Genomic DNA, 19,006 nt, shown 5'->3' with positions numbered 1-19,006 from the left:
TCATAAAAACCTAAAAAATATTAGGCAGGGAACAACACGTCTGGCAGAGAAGTGCTGCATTTTTAGCCAGGCGGCCTTCCTCCGACATTAGCATTAGCTGCACAGCGCTGCAGAGTGAATCTGGCTTGCTCAGACTAGAAGTGAGCTTAGAAAGCAACAAAAATGATTCTGATGAATCACTTTTCCACACAGAGCCCGCATTCTTCAAAAAAAAAAAAAAAAAAGAAAGAAACGTACCAGGGCCAGTAAATCTAAATCAAGGTTCTTGGCACCGAAAGGTTTCAGTCAGATTTAGCAACCGCCAATTATGCGTATTTAAACGAGCCCTCTGAGGTTAAATGACGCCCAGTAATGGGAGCATTCAGCTCAGAATAGCACCATATGTGCAACACATCTCGGTAGAAACGAGGCTGAATTAGTTTCACCTGCATTGAGAGTCCTCTTCAGTGCTACTTTGTAAGTTAGAGAGAGAGAGAGAGAGGTCAATTAAAACGAGGCGAGAAAAAGATGCTCTTGGGTAGCACTGAGATTATGCTCTCTGTCATAAAAAGGATATATTTGGGTTTCTGAAGGATTAAAAAAAGTTAGATATTTTGCACATCAGCTCTTTTGTGTGGGTAAAACCCTTGATCTAAAATTTCTTAAAAGAAAGCGACATGTGAAATCCTGGGAAATTCTAAAAAAATTTTCTCATCTTTTTGTGATTTTGAGAGAATTTGATAAACTACAGCTGATATTTTTTTTAAACAATTTTATTGCTCAAATCCAACACTCGGCAAAGGTTGCTTCTGCTGGAATTTTTGGGAATTGTTGGAAAATGTCCAGATTTGGGCACATAGGCAGTTGACTGTAATGTCCACCATTTTTCATACATACTTTTTGTATCAAAGCTCCTTGGAACTGCTTTAAACCTCTTTCCTTTTCAGACTCATAATCTGCTACAATCTTCTTCCTGAAGGCCTCAGTCAGCACTTTGTGTTTCATTGTGGCATCCCCTCTCTCTCTTCAATCGTCAGGAGCACAAAAAAACTTAACGACTGATGCTTAAACAGAGCGAACCTTCTTCAAAATGCTTGGTAACAATTTTCTAATCATGCACATCAGATGTAAACGGGCCTTTGTGTAATTCTAGTGATTGTATTAAATATTAATATATCCAAATATGTAAGAAAAACGCAGCCTTTCGTGAGGCGCCTTGATTTTTTTCACTCGACTACATGTCAAGTGAAAAAAAAATATATATATGTAGTAAGAGAAGCGTTTGCAAAAAGAACTAAAAAAAAAAAGCTGCAAAATACGCAAAAGTTTTTGCAGAAATCAGACAACGGACTGGTCCACTCTGGCTGTAACACAACACCTTCATTAACTGTAAAGAAAATATGAGCTGGACTTCAATTACCATGATCGTCTAGTGGGGACCGGGCCACTGACACTGATGCGATACGGGCGACTGATGTTCTCTGGTGTCAAACTGTTGTTCGTGCTAAAACCCTTCTCGATCCGCTACTTCGCCGTGCGAGAGAGTACGCAGCGCGCAGAGAAAACTAATTCAGCTGCTAATAGCTGTGCCGTGGCTTTTACAGTTCATTTGACATTGAAGGTGTGCCATAGTGTCAATGAACCTGAGTAGTGTTTGCAGAGCAGGGTGTGTGTGTGTGTGTGTGTGTGAATACTCCATGTACGAACAGCTGCTGTAGTAGAGGGTGATAGGCAGGGTGTTAAAGAGACAGACAGTTGCTGAAAAGTAGGAGGGGGGAGATGTGTAAGCTGATGAAATGCAGGATAATCTCCGCCTTAGGCAAGAGCGCAGTTAGTATCACTACATGCATGGATCTGTGTGTGCGTGTACATGCTTGGGTGAATGCGATCAAAACTTGAATTAAATCTTATTTGTTGCATCTGATTTGCTTACACACCAATCCCTTCGTGCTAAACAGCCAACAAACTGTTGTCGACTCTCAGACGTAACGCGCGGCTCCCGCCTAATAAACACGTGCAACATGGAACGGTGTGAAATATTAGAACAAGCTGCGTCTGCAGCTTTTCTTGCTATTCTGCTGCTGGTCGTGGGGCGTGCATGTAACCATGCTCCCCTGGTGCAAGAGGCCCACCTCGGAGGCAGAGGAAGGTGAGGAAGTCCTCTGTCTTGGGCTTGCGCCGCGAGAGGTCCTGGATGGAGGAGGACAGGGAGGAGGAGGAGAGCGACGAGAGGGACGCTGACGGAGCGGCGGACAGGCTGCCGTTCACGTTGCCTGTGTCGGCCACTTTGACCGGCGTAGTGCTGGGCGAGTTGGGCTGCGACTGGGCGAACTTCCGTTGAGCCTGGAGTCGAGGCCTAACAGTGGGGGGGGAGGGGGAGAGAGAAAACAAACAAGTTGAAGTTTTTGAGGAATTCTTGTACAAATTCATATCAAGTTAATAATTTAGCCCGACCTATTTTAGTAGACGATAAAAACAATCACATCTAATGTTCAGTTTGTGAAAAACAAAATAAAATACTGATAATATTCCCATATCTGTTCATCACTGTGACAACTTGGAGACACGGGCTCTCACCAGCTGACATTAGCATAGTGAGTGGGTGTTTGTTTATAACTGACACAGATAATTACAGGAGCACCGTCTCAGGCATGTAGTTTCGTTCTGTTACTGCCATGCATGAGTTAGACATAGAGACTGTGGTGAGAATGGAGGCTGATCATAAACCATTTCATTCAGAAACATGACAGAACTTGTTTTTTTTTGTTTTGTTTTTTTTTGCCATTTACTATAAAGTTTGACATTTGGTGGATTGATGATTATAGTTGAAACTCCCAACAGATCGGCGAGTTCTGAAATATTTGTGTGCTGCTAGCTAACCGATCACCGATTTTCTCACTCTATTTAACCCGTGTTCAGTCCTAACTAGTGTCTGTGGTAAACACTGATAAATAAATCTAGAACGTATTTATTTCGCAACCGTTGCTTTGATTGGCCAACTTGGTGACGTTTTCTTTTTTTATTCAGAAAGTATTTCGACTCCTCCAGCAAATCTCACCAAAGACCCACAAACCAGAGATTTCCACCTGTTATCAGAGACGTCTGGAGAATCTGATATGTAAAAACATTCTGTTGTCTTTTGAAAGTGCAAAGCCACTTCTGACCGATCCCCAAACAGTCAATGTGGGATTTCATTTTCATGTTTTCTTTGCCAAATTTCTGCAATCAATGTGATGTTATTGTCCATCTTTAATCAATCTGGATTGATAAAGTAGACTGTATACAAAAACTGCAAAACTGTAGATAAAAATGTTTGTATTTTTGAGACTTGTTATGACTACTATGTAGACCATTAGTTGACAAAAATTCAAATTAAACATAAAACTGAATACATACAAACTAAACCAAACCTGCTGCATATATTTTGGACAAAAGAGGAAAGTTAAAATTATGACATGGAAAAAAAAAAATCAGTAGAAGAAAGTTTGTGGCTCTAAGCATATTTACAGTTACTTTTTCTCACTCATTTCATCCTCCAATCAGTATTTCAATTGCAGGCTAATTGCACCAATGATTTTTCAGTGATTTGCTGATGATGTCACTGACCAATTTTCAAGGAAACCATTAGCTACTTTCCCGGCCAAGGAATGAGCATCATTAGCCAACCCAGATGGACATAGTTTTGGTATATTTAGAGACATGAGGTGGTTTGTATTTAAAACCTATACCACTGATCCATCTACTGGATGACAACTGTATTACAGAAGTTAAGACAAGTCTGTGTTTTGGTTTTTGCCTGACTGTAGCAACCCCTCTCCCTCTGCCATGCTAATAGTTATCCTTCTGTCAAGTGGATGATGAAACAGAGGCTCAGCTGCAATATAAATCTTACTAAAAGCTCAGGAAAAAAAAAGGTCTCCATGTTGTAAACAATCTGACAATCATGCTAAACGCATCCCAGATGACTGACATCACCATTTTCTTATGCTCACACTTTTACACTCAGAATTTTTTATACCCGTTCCTTTTTTTTTTTGCTTCTGTCCATTTCGATTTACTTTGTGATGAAGGTGGAAGCATCTCCTTCCACCTACTTACTCTTTTCTGCCTCTACATTGTTCTTGGCACACAAAGCCTTCAAAATATCTCTGCTGGTTTCCTCTCACTTTATTCCTCAGTACATGTCAGCCGAGGCAAGAGTGAGAGCAGACTATTAAAAAAAAAAAAAAAGCATGTGCCTGGAAAACAAAAGCAATGTCTCCTTCACACACCTGGACGTGGACGCGGTTACACACAAAGTACAAACGTCCCAGACGATCGGGGGCCACACAGACCAGAAAGCACGCCTCAATCGATTAGTGCTGCTTCAACGTGTGTGTGTGTGTGTGTGTGTGTGTGTGTGTGTGTGTGTGTGTGTGTGTGTGTGTGTGTGTGTGTGTGTGTGGGCAGGTGCGTGAGCGAGCGAGTGCGTGAGCTATACTATAAATGTTGAGGAGCAGCGATAAAAGCAATATGATATCCTGGTGTTATTTGTCAATTTGCTGCGGAGCGGTCCAAGGTAACAGGAGATAGGATCATGTCTGGAGAACACTCGTGGTGCATTTGGAGCAGCCGCTGAGAGGTTCAGAGCTCCGATTACACTCCAATCAGAGAACAGTGCTGAGTTAAAACGTGTCAATTTCCTGCCCTGACATGGGCTCAATATGTGAGAAATTGAGAAATGATTGCTCAAACATTGCCCGAACCTCAACAGTAGGAGGGCCAGACAATTGTTTGTACTTTGTCTACCCCAACATCTTTTAATATTTGAACACAAACAAGGTTATGATAAAAAAAAAAAAATGTAAATAATCCTAAAGTTTATTGCAGAACGGCCTCAGTCGGAATTCAAACCCAGAACCTTCTTGTTGTAGAGGCAACAACAATGCTACTAACCTGAGAAAAAAACCACAATCCTGAACTGTAAAGCTAAAAATTCAGACACTAGTAACATAAGACTGGAGCTTTGAACAGGAGAGAAGAGCGGTGCAAGGTGGGGGGGGGCGGCAAGACGGGCAGACGGGAAGTTGGGAGCGCGGAGGTTTGCGTGACTGTAAAAATGGGGTCAGAGAGTGTTCACTAAAGATAAATGAGGAGGAAGGAGAGGAAATAGACAGAGAGGGAATTACACACACTAAAACCAAGATATGTGATAATAGTTTCCCATAAACACGGGGAAACAAAAGACGTCAATACATCAGACGTCTTTTTTTCCCCTCCCCAGCCACTGCTAAATTTTTTTTTTTTTTTTTTTCACGTTCATGCAAAACATTTTGGATCTCGATAGGAATGCAACGTCAACAAACACTGGACCTGCTTATTTAGCTACTGCAGGGGATTATGCAACTGAGGATTTTTCCCCTTTGACTGTTTATGCATTAATTAATCTTTCATCCTCTTGTTTACTAAAAACTAGCTCAATAAAAAAAGATAAAAAAAAACCCACTTTCTGCCTCCTGCTTTGGCCGCGTAGGCTCACCTTACACTGTCGCTAGCAGGTCTGTTCAATAACAATGGATAAAAATTACATAGTTTTATTCTTACACAATTTAATTTATAATTATTGGCACAAAAGGTCAGAGCATTTGTAAAGAGGTAACGAAAAAGCAGATCAAAGTGAATGTGTGTCGTGCATTTGCAGGCCTGCGCCTTTTGAAATATCCTGGCCGCTGCCTGCTGCTTGTGTCTGCATGTAATTATGCGACTGTGTTTGTTTGCGCATACATATAAAATATCAATCTTTTTTAAATCACCACGCACGTAATGCAGGCATAAAAAGCACAGCATGTATCAAAATGATTCCACAGTGCTCCTAGTGACTAAAGCACAGGCTGGACTCAGCTGTGTATAAAATCCTCTTTGGGTAGTTTTATGGCTTCAGTCGAAGATGAACAGGATTTATCAGCTTAAAAGAGAAAGGGAGGATTGGCAAAGGGAGGGGAATATTTGACACAAAAAAAAAAAAAAGGAAACCAAAGAATATGACAACATAAACAGAGCACCAGGAATTGTAAGAAGGAAGAAAATCAGAACTGAAACACAGAGGTGCTAATAAAGCAATGAGATTACTGCATCCTGTCTAGACACCCAACACTGGCTTGAACAAGAGAGTGTCAGATTAAAAAAAAAAAAAGTTCTTGTTCAGCTTGCAGCACATTCAGGTAATTCTCCAGAAACTGGACTGGGTTCTATTCTTGCACGTGGTTTATATGCAGCGTCAGTTCTCACTGCGTCTCTTCCTTTTAATGATATGCTGGCGGCAGAGAAGCCGGCTGAAGAAAAGGTAATAAAAAGGGATCTGCTTCGATGATGATGTGATAATACGAGGGGTTTACGGAGAATATAAAAGCAGCTGATTAGATAAATAAAGCCGTAGCGCTTCGTACCGCGGAGACTACAACTCCGGCAACAAGTAATTATTTCAAAGGTGACAGCTCTTGAATGAAAATATCAGACGCCGAGGTAAAAAATTAATGTGCAACGAAAAGTGGAGCATAAAAACACCAGTAACATCTATTTAACACCTTAAAATCCATTAGCTGTGTTGTTGTTGTTGTTGTTTTTCTTTAAGCAAATAAATCACTGCTGAGCTGCATCTGATTTGCAAACACATCGAGTGAAAAGTCTAAGTGAGCGCTCAGAAATCAGCACAGAGACAATTTGCAGTGACGGGGCTTTTTTGTAAGTTGTGTCACTGCGCCAAGAGTCAGGTGGCAACATAATCTCACACTGAGTGGGGTTGAATCCCCACACTGTGTGCCCTGGCGACTTCAGCTTGTGTATGTCTCAGTCAGGGGACGTCCCCTTCCCGAGCATGATGATCTATGGTACACTTATTGGTAAGACACCATAGAAGGAAGGTCAGGCACGCGCGTGGGTTAAAATTAGACTGATCGCATTGATTTAGAAGAACAAGGAAGAAAAGCCAGAGAGAAGAGGAAACGGAGATTCAATCCGTTGAGAAAGAAATGGAGATTACTGCAGGATGTCCGTACTCATGCCTTTCTAATCCGCTCATCTTCCACCCCTTTCCATTTTCCTGTCTTCATGTCTAATAATATACACATACTCCCAGTAGGGATAAAAGCTGGAGAATTGATGATCCTACCAGCAAACAATCCCTGCAAACAATGGCAGAACAAAGACAGAAGACTTGAAATTTGTGACACTAATGAATGACTAATGAAAATTGAGAAAGCTGTGAGTAACACTTGAACAGTAAAACCTCTAGATCAGTTTTTGGTTTGTTTCTTTCCCAACCACTTCTGTAGAAATTGCCAAGTCGACGTGACCTCCTCACATGCGGTCAGACTCGCAACACTTCGCAGAGCTTCTTTTCTAAAAAGGTGGCCGGCATTCGCTGCGGATTTCTGCGGCTAACAAAAACAGAGTTTCAGTTGCACACCCCTAATCCTCAGTGTGAGAAGCAGCGTCATAAACAGAGAGCCGATGTCTCCCGGCCTACCAGAGCGTACCAGCAAAATTCAGCGTGTGTGAAACTGGATGACTGAGAATTTGGTTGTTGCTACAACTGACAAACGATTTAATAAACCACATGACGTATAACCCTGATGGGAGACTCGCTAGCAAATTTAGGAATAGGATAGGGGGGAAAAAGTCATTGGATACATGAAGTCCACCCACCAATATTTCACCCCTGATTAATCTCAGGAGGACTCTGAGGGGTAATATGCGATTGCGTGAGGTAGTGATATTGTAGAAAGAAAATATGCCCTTTTATAGTGTAGACAGTTCCCAAAATCATATTGATCATCATCTCCCACTGCTTAAAAAAAGTCTCAACTTTTTAAAATAATGTTCTTAGTGAAGGAGAGACAGTGTTGGCTGCTGCAGCTCTGTCTGGCTGTGTCACGTAACCGTATTCTTTCCCAGTTGGTAGAGATCTAAGCTAAAAGCAGCTAAAACTGAAGTAATAAATCTTAGGGTGTTTGAAGCAAAATGCTAAGTTTCTGGAGCAGAACAAGTTTTTCTATAAAAATTCATTTCGACATGGAAGTGCACAAAGGTTTTACAGGCAAGTTATATTAAGACAGAGAGCAAAAAAATGCTAGCATTAACTTGGCACACGACAAATAATTTTACATAACTACATCAGCAGGAGCAAGACACAAATTTTACCAAAACGTTTAGCCAATTAGTTTGAGTTAGATTTATGCACAGAAATGTAAAGCTGCACCGTTGTATCTAGGACTAAATATCAGTCACTGCCAAGAAAAAAAGAAGAAAAAAAAAAATCAGCAACAGCAATTTTCTGAACATCTTTGGCGAGCGTGAAATGTAGGACGCAGTCATAATACTAATGTACACCATCCAACACCAAAGCTAGCTGAGCTTTCAGGCATTTGTGTGGCGTTGACTTTAATCATGCAGCAGATGGGACGACGCACTGCCAGACGCCTTGCTCGTTAAATGATGGATCAGGACTGTACCTAATTTTAACACGTTGAAGACATTTCCCTTAAATACCTGATATTTCATTACAGTTTACAGAAACGGCACGTCCCAGATAGGCACGGCCTGGATCCTCAGCTGCACAGAGCTGGCGGTCATGTGCGTCAGCCTGTGTGGTTTGGTTTCAAACCTTTGCTGTACCACTGTAACCAGATATTCGGATAAGGGCAGCAAGGGGGAACACGAGCTACTTGCCCCCGTGTCAATTTGTGGCACTTTTAAAGCGCTCTCGGTGCACCTTCAATGGGGCAGAAACAGCAGGCTGATCTTGAGTCGGTGCAAGCCAAACATAGAAAGCCGAGTTGGGTGCTCAGCCAATAGAACCTAAAACAGCCCATCTAATCGTTAAGCTACGCTATAGAATAATAATAAAAAAAAAATCTGCCGTGTATTTTAAAGTCGTTCACAGAAACCCGATCCACATGACTTAAGAAGAGTCTTAAGCTTCCAACCATGTGATTTATACTGGCGTGAGCCTGAACTACAATCAGACTTTGTATCCCCTCTCATGGTAAAGGTTAAAGTTTGATGAGAGGCGCACTGATCCAGAGTCCGTACCTTAGGGGGTGTATTAATTGGCTCCAGATGGCCCACATGGTCCTGATAAAATGCTACCTCACTTCAGCTGGCTCCGTACAAGCACGAGCGTGTATGCGCCTGGATTCATTTCATCCCCACAAGGGCCTCACAAACGCATGTGTTTATGTGGACAAGAGTGCATGTATGTTTATAAGGGAGTATTAATCTTGACAAGACGCATCTGTTTAACCAAAGCCACCGTTTACTCAGCTGTTTAGTGTAAATTTATATTGCCGTCTCTCCTCGGATCAAATCCGTACATAAACCGGCCGATACACGAGTTTCCTTAAGCTTGCTGTGTTTTTAGAGCACACAATGTTTACAAGAGGATGTTAAATGTGGGTAAATTGGCGAAAATATGCAAATATTGTTTTGGAGCAACAATTACGAAGGAAAGTATAGCAAAACATGGACGACGAGCATGACCGCCGCACTATTTCGACGTGTTTGTTGCTCTTCTGTCCCTATAGATTAAAAAGGGAGAAATGGCGCTGCGGTGAACTGACCCGGCAACCCCTGTGCCCATCACACATGCAAAGAGCTGACCTATTGACCCGAGTCAAATATACACTGAACATATGCACATCGGAAACAAATAAACTGTTATTAGTCAGCGATTCCAGGCTGCTTTGAGGTCAAATTGGTGGCAATTTATTCATGAGATAATATGTGACAATGAATAGAGCGAAACAAAGAAAAATGAAAATACTGCCAAAATCATTAGCATAAAAATTACCTGAAGGGAAAAGTAATTTAAAACACTCATTATTGTTATTTCTATTGATCGTTTAAATTTGAATTGTTAAAACGAAAAATTGTAGAAAACAGAGAATATATTTATAAGCATTTCTTGTTATTATTGCCTCCGATTGACAATCATTTCAGCTCCTGGTACTTTTTAAATACTTTGTATACATTTTTCAACATGGTGTCCATCAACTATGATGAAATGTTCATATTACACACATTACTATGAACACAAAATTGCAATCTTATAAAACTATAGAATGTGGAATAAAAAAAAATACTAACAGAATAATTAAAAAATAAAGTAAAAAATCTGAAGTATATAAATGTTTTGGTGATCTACTTGTTTTCACATATAACTGCCCAATATGCTCTCTACATGTTTAATTAATTAAAAGCTGTTTTTCTTTTTCTTCAAAAAAGGCCATTACTTAGATTTAGGTTATTATACATAAAACTGGTCTTAAATGACATTATTCCTTCCTCCAAAACTAGGAGGGATTGATCTTCAAACATAGTTTTCAAATTTCTGGCTAAAACTTTGGTTCAAAGAAATTACCAAAATGAGTTTGATGTATATAAAAATGTAAAGAATTTATTGTTGAGGGCTTTGTGCTACCCAACTGTAGACTTGAATGAGTGGAAGCATCAAAAGGTCGACATTCACTGCAAATAAAAGGTATAAGCAGGCCTGTGTGTATGTAAATGTAACCTTGCCCCCCCACCCCCACTTTGAGTGAAGTAAATGATGAGAGCAGATAAGGAGATGAAGAGAAAAGACATCTTGAAAACAGATTAAGCTGATGTCTGAATATATAAATGCTGTATTAGGTCAGATGGAAGTTCAACATTGTTCTTATTGTCACAAATGCTAATGTCCTGCACTTCTGATAAATGCCGTGACCAGAACTACCCTAAAGGGAAAAATGCAGAGGTTCAAAGCCTGGCGTCTCCAGGGAAATAAGGAAAAAAAAAAAAAAAAAAAACTTATTTTTTGCTTTTTATTTGGTCTAAAGAGGAAAAAATGTGTCATTGTTGACTTCAAGAGATGACAGTACGAATATCTACGGTGACTGCAAGCAGCCCCAAATTTTGTGACCACGCTGATTGCGCGACCCTGCATTAAACAGGATGGAAAACCACGTTAAAGTTTGTTTTGAGGAAAGTACAAACTGAGAAGCTAAATGTTGTGCAGCTGACCAAAAATGAAAATAAATCCAAGCATGTGTGTGTCGGCAAACGCTGCTATGGTTTCAAAGGAGAACAAGCCTGCCAAGCAATTCAAATGAAGGTCATTTGTGCAAATAGAAGACATCCACAGCAGAGGGTACAAGGAGGAAAAACAAAGTTTTAAAATGAGCTGTACAGGTCATTACACAAATGCCCGGCTATAAAACAAACTTTTAATTTTGTAACCTTGCTTTTACCACCTAATGTCTCTTGTTATTACATTAAAACACTAAAAAAAAAAAAAAAAAAGAACCCTACAGTATATGGGATTTAGATCGAGTGGCACATTACACAAATTGGGTATTTTCTTCAGTTTTCCTTCCAAAGTGTTCTTTGGTTTGAGGTTTTGGAGACAAACACAAATGTGCAAATCATTGGGAGAGTAAAAGAGCAAACAAACAACTAACAAAAGCCTTTTTTAAACTGCTGTGGAATAAGCAGAGACAATATTTGTTGGTGATTCCATTTTCAGAAAGAAACCCAAGTGTTTTAATTGCCCAGGAGACGAGTTCACGTGTGATTCTGCTTTGTTCTCTATATCCGTTGCAGGTTATATGAAGAACTAATCTGTATGAAACACATTAGTGTTAGTGTTTGTGTTTTACATCATCTATCTGCTTTGTATTCTTTTACCCATTAGGTGTTGGTACTACAGCAAGGTTGTGCTGTATATACTTTTCATGCAGTGCCAGCTAAAAGAAATCAATAGTCGCATTAAGGCCATTACTGGCCTTAAAACACACTCACAGTGTGCGTCTGTGTGCGTCCGTACACGGTACATGCACGTAATCCTTCATAAATGGAAACGGTGATTATGCATCACTGACAAGAGTCATTGGTTATGCTAGACAAGTGTGCATATGCGTGTGTGCGCGCTCGCTCTTGGCATTCATTAAGTTGAAACAAAACAAGCCGCAGCAGCTGAGTGTGTGTCTTGGCACAGACAACAGAGAGAAGAGATTCAAAGAGAGCCAAAAGTGGGGTTCAGTGAAGTGAGAAGGGAAAGAAAAAGAGTGAGGCAACACAGCAAACAAGTTAAGAAGTCTAAGAGGGCCACTCAACTTGTGATCTGCACAATCACACTCCAGGCAGACTTTTACCAGACCTCAAAAAAGTCTGAAATCCTTCTTTAAAATCAGACGAGTTGCTTTAAAACCGGCGCCGTTCTTCTAATTCGGGATTTGATAAACCCTAAACCGCTAAAACAAATGAGCAGAAGGAACTGCAACTTAGTTACACAATGTTGTTCTGGTGACTGTAATGGATACAGGATGCAGGAGACAGCAAGGCCTTAAGTAGATTAAGAGCATTTCATTAGGAAAGGTAGACAACCCTTTGGAAGTCTCAGTTGAGGTAACGATGAATTTTTACTTAGAAATGCAAACGGAGGATGTGGTTTTTGTAATTCTGGCTGCACAAACTGGTAAAAGGTGCAGTGCTAAGATGCTAAAGGCAATTTAAAATGTGAACTCTGGCACAATTTAGTTTTTTTATTTTGAATTGATAGTAAAACACAATTTTATGATGACTATGATTTCCCTCACACAGTGTGAAATCACCTTCGCTCATAATGTAAATCTAAAAACAGCTCACAATTTGGCCAAAATTAGCACCGGAAGATCAAAGCTTTATTTAATAATAATAATTAAAAAAAAAAAACTGAAATAGACAAACTTCTAATAATAGGATCTTCAACACAAACCTGTTGTGCATACTATGTTGAAATTCAGCGATTAAATGCAACCAAAGCAGAACTAACAGTTAAAAAATAAAAGTGCTGCAATTTTCTATGTAAATGTACCAACTTTGAGACGAACAGAAACTGAAAGGATGTCTCAGACACTTGTGTGGTTTTCTCTAAAGTCTGGACAAGAACAGGATGTTTTGTCGGAGGCATTTAAGCATGAGGTAGAAGTGGGAGATTTCAGCTTCGATGCATTTAAGAACAGGATTTTTTATTTTTTCCCAGTATTTGACCTTTCAGTCACTGGTCAAAGACAGTCAACTTAAAACCGTTTGCTTAATCGCTGCAGACCTGAAACCAGCTTTGACGACGACTTGTGTATTGCAAATCTGCCGAACCTTTGGCCGCTTTACTCGACATTCAAACCGCAATTCTTTACAAGAAATTAAACCGCATAGATGTTTTCAGATCTTCAATGAATTCAGCTCAAACTAAATTTTTCCGTATCCATTGAGAGCAGTGAGATGTAATTAAGATACCAATAAATATAGCTGAAAACCGACTCATTTTATTTCTCAGATGATGACTAAGTGTGAAAATTATGACTCCTATTTGGAGAGGCATTTCCTCTAAAAGCTGTGCATTTCGTGACTCGCATAATGTATGGGGAATGCCAATAAAATGCATTTTAAGTAAAAGTAGGCCTTTTCACTGGCAGATTCCAGCTTGATTTTAATACTGGCATGTCGAGCTGGGCTTTAACCGGGTCAGTAAACCATGGTGAAATATGGTATTAGCTGATGGATGTGTGTTTGGAGGGCCAAAGCTTGGCAGGAAAAACCCTATTTGGAGAATAAAGTGACGAGAGGGCTACAATGAGCTGGCATGTCTAGGAGTGACTGCCGCCAGTCTTTTTTGGAGCATGGGAAGGCAAACACAAAGTTGATCTCAAAGACTTATAAAGGGAGGAGGGGGGTGAGGGGGGTGCTTCCTGCCAAAAATCACTCGCACCTGTTCCTCTGTCTCTCAATGCTGCCCCACCCAGCAGTCTACTCTTGATCCCTTCATCTTCCCCACAAAAAACAAAAAAAAAAGAAGTTTTTCTTTTTCACTCAGAGCTGGACACAGATAAGCCACAGATAGGCCACTGCCAGATGAATAAGCCCCTGGCATCATCACAGTTGGTCCTGTTCAGAAGCAGCTCCTATACCACAGCAGCAGAGTCATCCTTCATACACAACGCCTGAATAAAGCTTTTTAAAGAGGGCATAAGGCAATACCAATGTCTGACCAGACTTGTGTTTTGTATGGAGACAGAAAGCCTTTCTATTCCGTCTTGTTTTCATGTGTTTGTGTGAAGTTAAAAAAAAAATAAATAAATAAATAAAAAAAATACCCAATGAGCTGGTCTGCAGCTGAACTGTACACAAAGCAGAGGAATACCGGCTTTCAAAAGCAGAGAAAATTATTTTCCTTCTGAGTAAAGACAGGCCTAATTTTAGCTTTGCTAGTCATTTAAGCCCAACAATTACTACAAAAAAAAAAAAAAAAAAAAAAAAAAAAAACTAACTTAGTTGCTGCAGTCGGTAACCTTGAGTTTACACAGACATCTTTATTTACGGCTAATCATTTTGATGGACAAACAAAACAAAACAATTTCTGAAAGATATTAGTGGATTAATTTTATCCATACATGGTCAAAACTCAGTTAAATATTTACACGAGCACTCATTTTGGTGCAAGCCTGTCGGTTTTAGCGCCACGCTGTGGGTCTGCTTCACTGCCTGCGTTAGAGTTGGATTCCACAAAGTGTTGGAATAATAAAGACTCCAAATTCCCTAATGTCCCTACTGGGCCAAAACTGTGAACAATCCCTAAAAAAAAACAAAAAAAACAACCATGTCTAATAGAGAGATTCAAATTTCTAGGCACAGAGATGCTAAAAGCTTGCTAATGCCAATAAAAGCAGGTTGGTCTGACTCTGAATGGCCTATGTTTTGTTCCTGGAAAAAGAATAAATCATCGAAAAGGCTCGAAATTTTTATGGAACTCCAGTAAACAATACATCTCTCTTACCGTCTTACTTTCTAAACCTTAAATAATTTCTCCACTTTTGTGCCTTCCTTCGCTCTTTAATTCATTCAGCTGTCAAGGTTTTAATCATTTTTAGAAATTCAAAACCCAAAAGGGCCTTTTTCATTCCGGTTTCCTCCTGAAGCGCATCGCCGGCCGGCCCCGTGGACGCCTGTTTCGCGGCCAGGTAGGACCTACGAGTTGCAACGACCACGCTGAGATTTCGAAGCGTCGGTATCAGATGACAGCTCGGAGGACTCGAGCAGGTGCTCGACACGCAGTGAATGGAGCCTGTATGCTCATTACAGGGAGACATCTGCTGCGGTCCAGCCCCCTCCTCGCCCACAAGTCCCACTCTTCCTCCCCCCTTGTCGCCCCCGTCCAGCTTTACCCTGATGTTTGGACGCCCTGTCAATGTGCGGGAGGGACCACAACACACACACACATACACACACGCACATTGTCCACATTAACACACACCCACACACTCCACCCACTGTAGCCTTGTTGAGGGGTAAACAGTAGAAAAACCAGGTTGCATGGCTACGTGGATGTGAAGGGAAACGCCAGCATTAAGGCACAGTAGTCGTTTTAATTCTGTTTTGCATCCTATGAAACATAATTTACAGTAAATCCCATTTCTCAGATCGTCATCGTCAAGCTGAAAGCTTCAAATTTTTCCACAGATTTACATAATTTCTCAGTGATGTTTGTCAAACAAAGCTGTGTTTTCCTGCAAATCTCTTTGAGAAATCACTACCTTCTACGGCCAATTTTAATTATTTTACGCGTCGCTTGACTACCATTAAAAAGAAATACATTAATACAAATACGCAGGCTGGAAATTAACAGCGTATTGTACTGTGGCAGCAAGCTACTTCAGTTTTTAAATTATTTATTCGCAAACGCTCGGCAACAATCTTTTAAGAGGCTAATTATAAATGATTGAAATGAATTTGCTCTTAAACATCAGCTCAGAGTTCTTCCGATTCCATTTGAGCTATTTACCCTTCTGGGTCGACTCCCTCATTCTGCTGTTAAATAGAAAGCAGTTTTCCAAAACATTTTCATTTAAAACACTGATGAAGAAAGAAGAAAAGACACAAATCAAGTGAAATAGAGAAGCGAGATATGACAAGGAGAGTGCGCAGGATTGGTTTATAAATCAGCAAAATGATCGGCGTAGCAGTAAAACATTTTTGCATCGATTTTGCTGGGGACGTTGTAACATAGGATTTACAGGAGTTAGGATGAGAAGGGGATAATAAATTGCACGCAGAAAGTGTGGCTGGAAGGTGGGAAAAAAAGAACGATGAGCGGCATCTGTGGAAAAAGAATGAGAAGCGCAGGGATCCTGGTTTCAAGTTTTTCACTGAAGTCAGTTTAAGCTAAGAGTTGCACATTCATGGAAAAAAGGCTGAGAAGCAGAAGCTACAAAAAAATCATTCATCTTCAGTGAAAATCAGACACCAGGTCAGCAACGACACCTCGCAACAACTGTGGAGCACAGTGGCTGAGGGTTGATTATTTCAGCCCACCGATCCTGAGCCTTTTAAATCCACAGCATCCATGTACCTTGCATGGATGAATCAATCATCCATGTACTAAAGTAAGCCGGAGTCAAATTGGTTGAAGCTTTGTCCAAATTGGCTGATAAACAGGAATGATCACAAACACAGGAGAATATCTACAACAGGGCGGAAAGTATCAAGCTGCCGCCGTGCACAAGTCTATTAAAGTGCCGCTTAAGAGAACTGAGCATAGACTAAATGTCTGAACAGCTTAATGAACTGAAGTAACGTTGGAATGAAGAGTGAGCCAAACATTCCTCTCCAGCAATGTCAGTCGGTGATGGAATGCACTTTGCTTTCTGCAAGCTTTCGCACTGCTTTATTTTGGAAAAAAAAAAAAAACACTACAGTAATAAACGTAGATTTATCTGAAGCTAGCTTTAATGAACCACTGCCCAGACAATGCAGACACTTTCCTGTATTTATGGTGTAGACAGAAGGAAAGCCATTAAGAAACGACCGACCTCTTTTTTGCAGGACTGTCCTCGCCATATTTGTTGCTCCCATGGAGGCCCTGAGAGCGCAAGGACCCATCTTCTTTGTGGCAGCCCTTCGACACCGAGCCATTCAGCTGCCCATTGGCAAGAGAACCTGGAGACGAGAAGCACAAAAATAGTTACACTCAAGCCTCCCTCAACATCCACTCGGTGAAATCATTTCAACTTATATTGCTAACATAATTCTTTATCAGTCTTTTTCCTGCACTGATATATTCTTTTAAAATAAATATCGAGTCCTTGTGGGATACACTGCGTTTTCATCATTTTACTCTGTCAGGGTTAATAAGGGTCCTTTTTTTTTTTTTTTTTTTTTACTCTTTGAAATGATGCAATAATGCGAGAGGGGGGCAGAAAACATCGTTTTTGACGAGATGATGGTAAATCTGTTTTAGCCGACAGTGCAGAGAAGAGAACATGGGAATGACAATGATTGAAAAAGATCAACGGGAAGAAAGCACCAATGATCCACAAACAGTTCAAAACAAACTGAGCTCGTGAGGCGAGCTGAAAGCACTTCATTTCATGTCCCGCTATACATTTTGCAGCTTCTCTGGGATCAATTTTAGAGAAAAGGAAAATCAACTTCCTTTTCCTTAAGAGTGGAATAGAGGTGATGGGCTCCCTAGGACGATAAATTAAGGAGAAAACAAGCCAGAGGCAGTGTGAGAAAAGGACAGCTTCTGCCAGACATTAAATTTTCAGAAAACCCGACAGAGAGAGTCACGATTAAATATTCAGCAAGTAGCTCACTCAAACAAAACAAGGCTCCAGACAGATTTCATTTCTAAATCAAAAGCAACAAGAGGAGCAGGAAATTTAAATCGGGTCAAAAGAACAGAGTGGAAGTTAATAGTAATCAGAGGTAATTTCCTCTGGGGCAGATCTTGGAATGTGTCGGTCTTAGAAGCCCGTCTGATTCAGGAAGACAGAGTGTGAGAAAAAAAAAAAAACAACAACATAGGACATGTTGATAATTTCTGGGGTATCATAGTGTGCGATAATATCCCATGGATGCATTTATAAAGGCCATCCGGTCCCTGCATCACCAAAGCATGAGCTATAACCTTAACACAACGTCAAGCTTAGTGCCAGTTTTTCACTCCCAGCACCAACTCTGGTGTCCGATTCTTGCCGTCGTGTTCATGGATGGGGATCTAAATGTGTAGCTGTTGCAAATCCAGTTTGGGAACCTCCGTGTCTCATCTTTGTTTTATGCAGGAGATGTAGTTCCGTTTGCGTCTTCCATTAACTGGAGTGGTTTACAGCCAAGCATGACGTGCCCGGGATACGTCATGCTCCCTGTGTCTAAGGTCGAGGCTTTCATTTGGGGGTCAGCGTGTGACTCAAGTATAGGAGTTTATTTAAGCCGTGTGTTCTTGAGCCATGACACAGAAACTGTTGAAGGGATCAGAAATTGGATAGATTGACTAGAGAAGACTGGTTCCGCGTTAAGTCAAAAGGTTACGCTCTTAAACTGCCGGGCTGCCTGTATTTCAACAGCTCAACTATGGACATGAGATACAATCATCACCTGAAAGAATGACAGCCCAGATACTCCTGACAGTGGAGAACGCCTCCTGATAAAAAAGTACGATGCTGAGCTGGTTTCAGACATCTGGTATGGATGCCATCTGTGAGGTTTTCAGAGTCCTTTTCCATTCCCCAAAACTTTTGCCCACCTGCCCTGATGTCTACACTTTTATAACTCGCCTCATACCAACTGCTTCCACTGACCCTAAACACAAACTACATTGATAGGTAGTTTAAATTTTTTTATATTTATTATTCCATGTACATTTATAAACCTGAAGAGAACCATGACAGCTTTTCTTTTGTGCATGCAACAACTGGACCGGACATGGAGTGAAAATCAGAAAAGGTTTTAGATTGTGGGATCTCAGAGAGGTGACATCAAAATAAGTGATATTCTAATATATGGTTACTCTATAGTCATGGCTGAGAATCAAAAATATGAGGTTTTGCTGGGAGTTTAAAACTCAGCTAGCGTGGCATCTATGTTCAGGTAAAAGTTTTCACCTAACAAGTTATAGGCAAAGGTGTTATTCTGAGTTGTTTTTTTTGTTGTTATTTTTTTTATGAGGGGGATTTACAGTCTCTCTCTCTCTCTCTCT

The 19,006-nt window shown here is 40.5% G+C and overlaps 1 protein-coding gene across 1 annotated transcript in view; it reads right to left on the bottom strand.

Moving 5' to 3' along the window:
- Positions 1–19,006, bottom strand: part of jarid2b (jumonji and AT-rich interaction domain containing 2b) — a 120,349-nt gene that overhangs the window by 30,333 nt on the left and 71,010 nt on the right. The window contains exons 3-4 of the mRNA XM_015048039.1: positions 16,839–16,965; positions 2,112–2,335 (exon numbers count right to left, since the gene is read on the bottom strand). Of these exons, the coding sequence (XP_014903525.1) occupies positions 2,112–2,335; positions 16,839–16,965 (351 nt within the window). The remainder of the gene's footprint in view (positions 1–2,111; positions 2,336–16,838; positions 16,966–19,006) is intronic.

The sequence above is a fragment of the Poecilia latipinna genome, unplaced genomic scaffold, assembly GCF_001443285.1.
Source record: "Poecilia latipinna isolate Pla-1442-1.1 unplaced genomic scaffold, P_latipinna-1.0 Scaffold3, whole genome shotgun sequence".
In the NCBI taxonomy this organism is placed as follows: domain Eukaryota; kingdom Metazoa; phylum Chordata; class Actinopteri; order Cyprinodontiformes; family Poeciliidae; genus Poecilia; species Poecilia latipinna.
The sequence above is the reverse complement of the archived record's forward strand: the minus strand, read 5'-3'. Positions and strand labels throughout refer to the sequence as shown.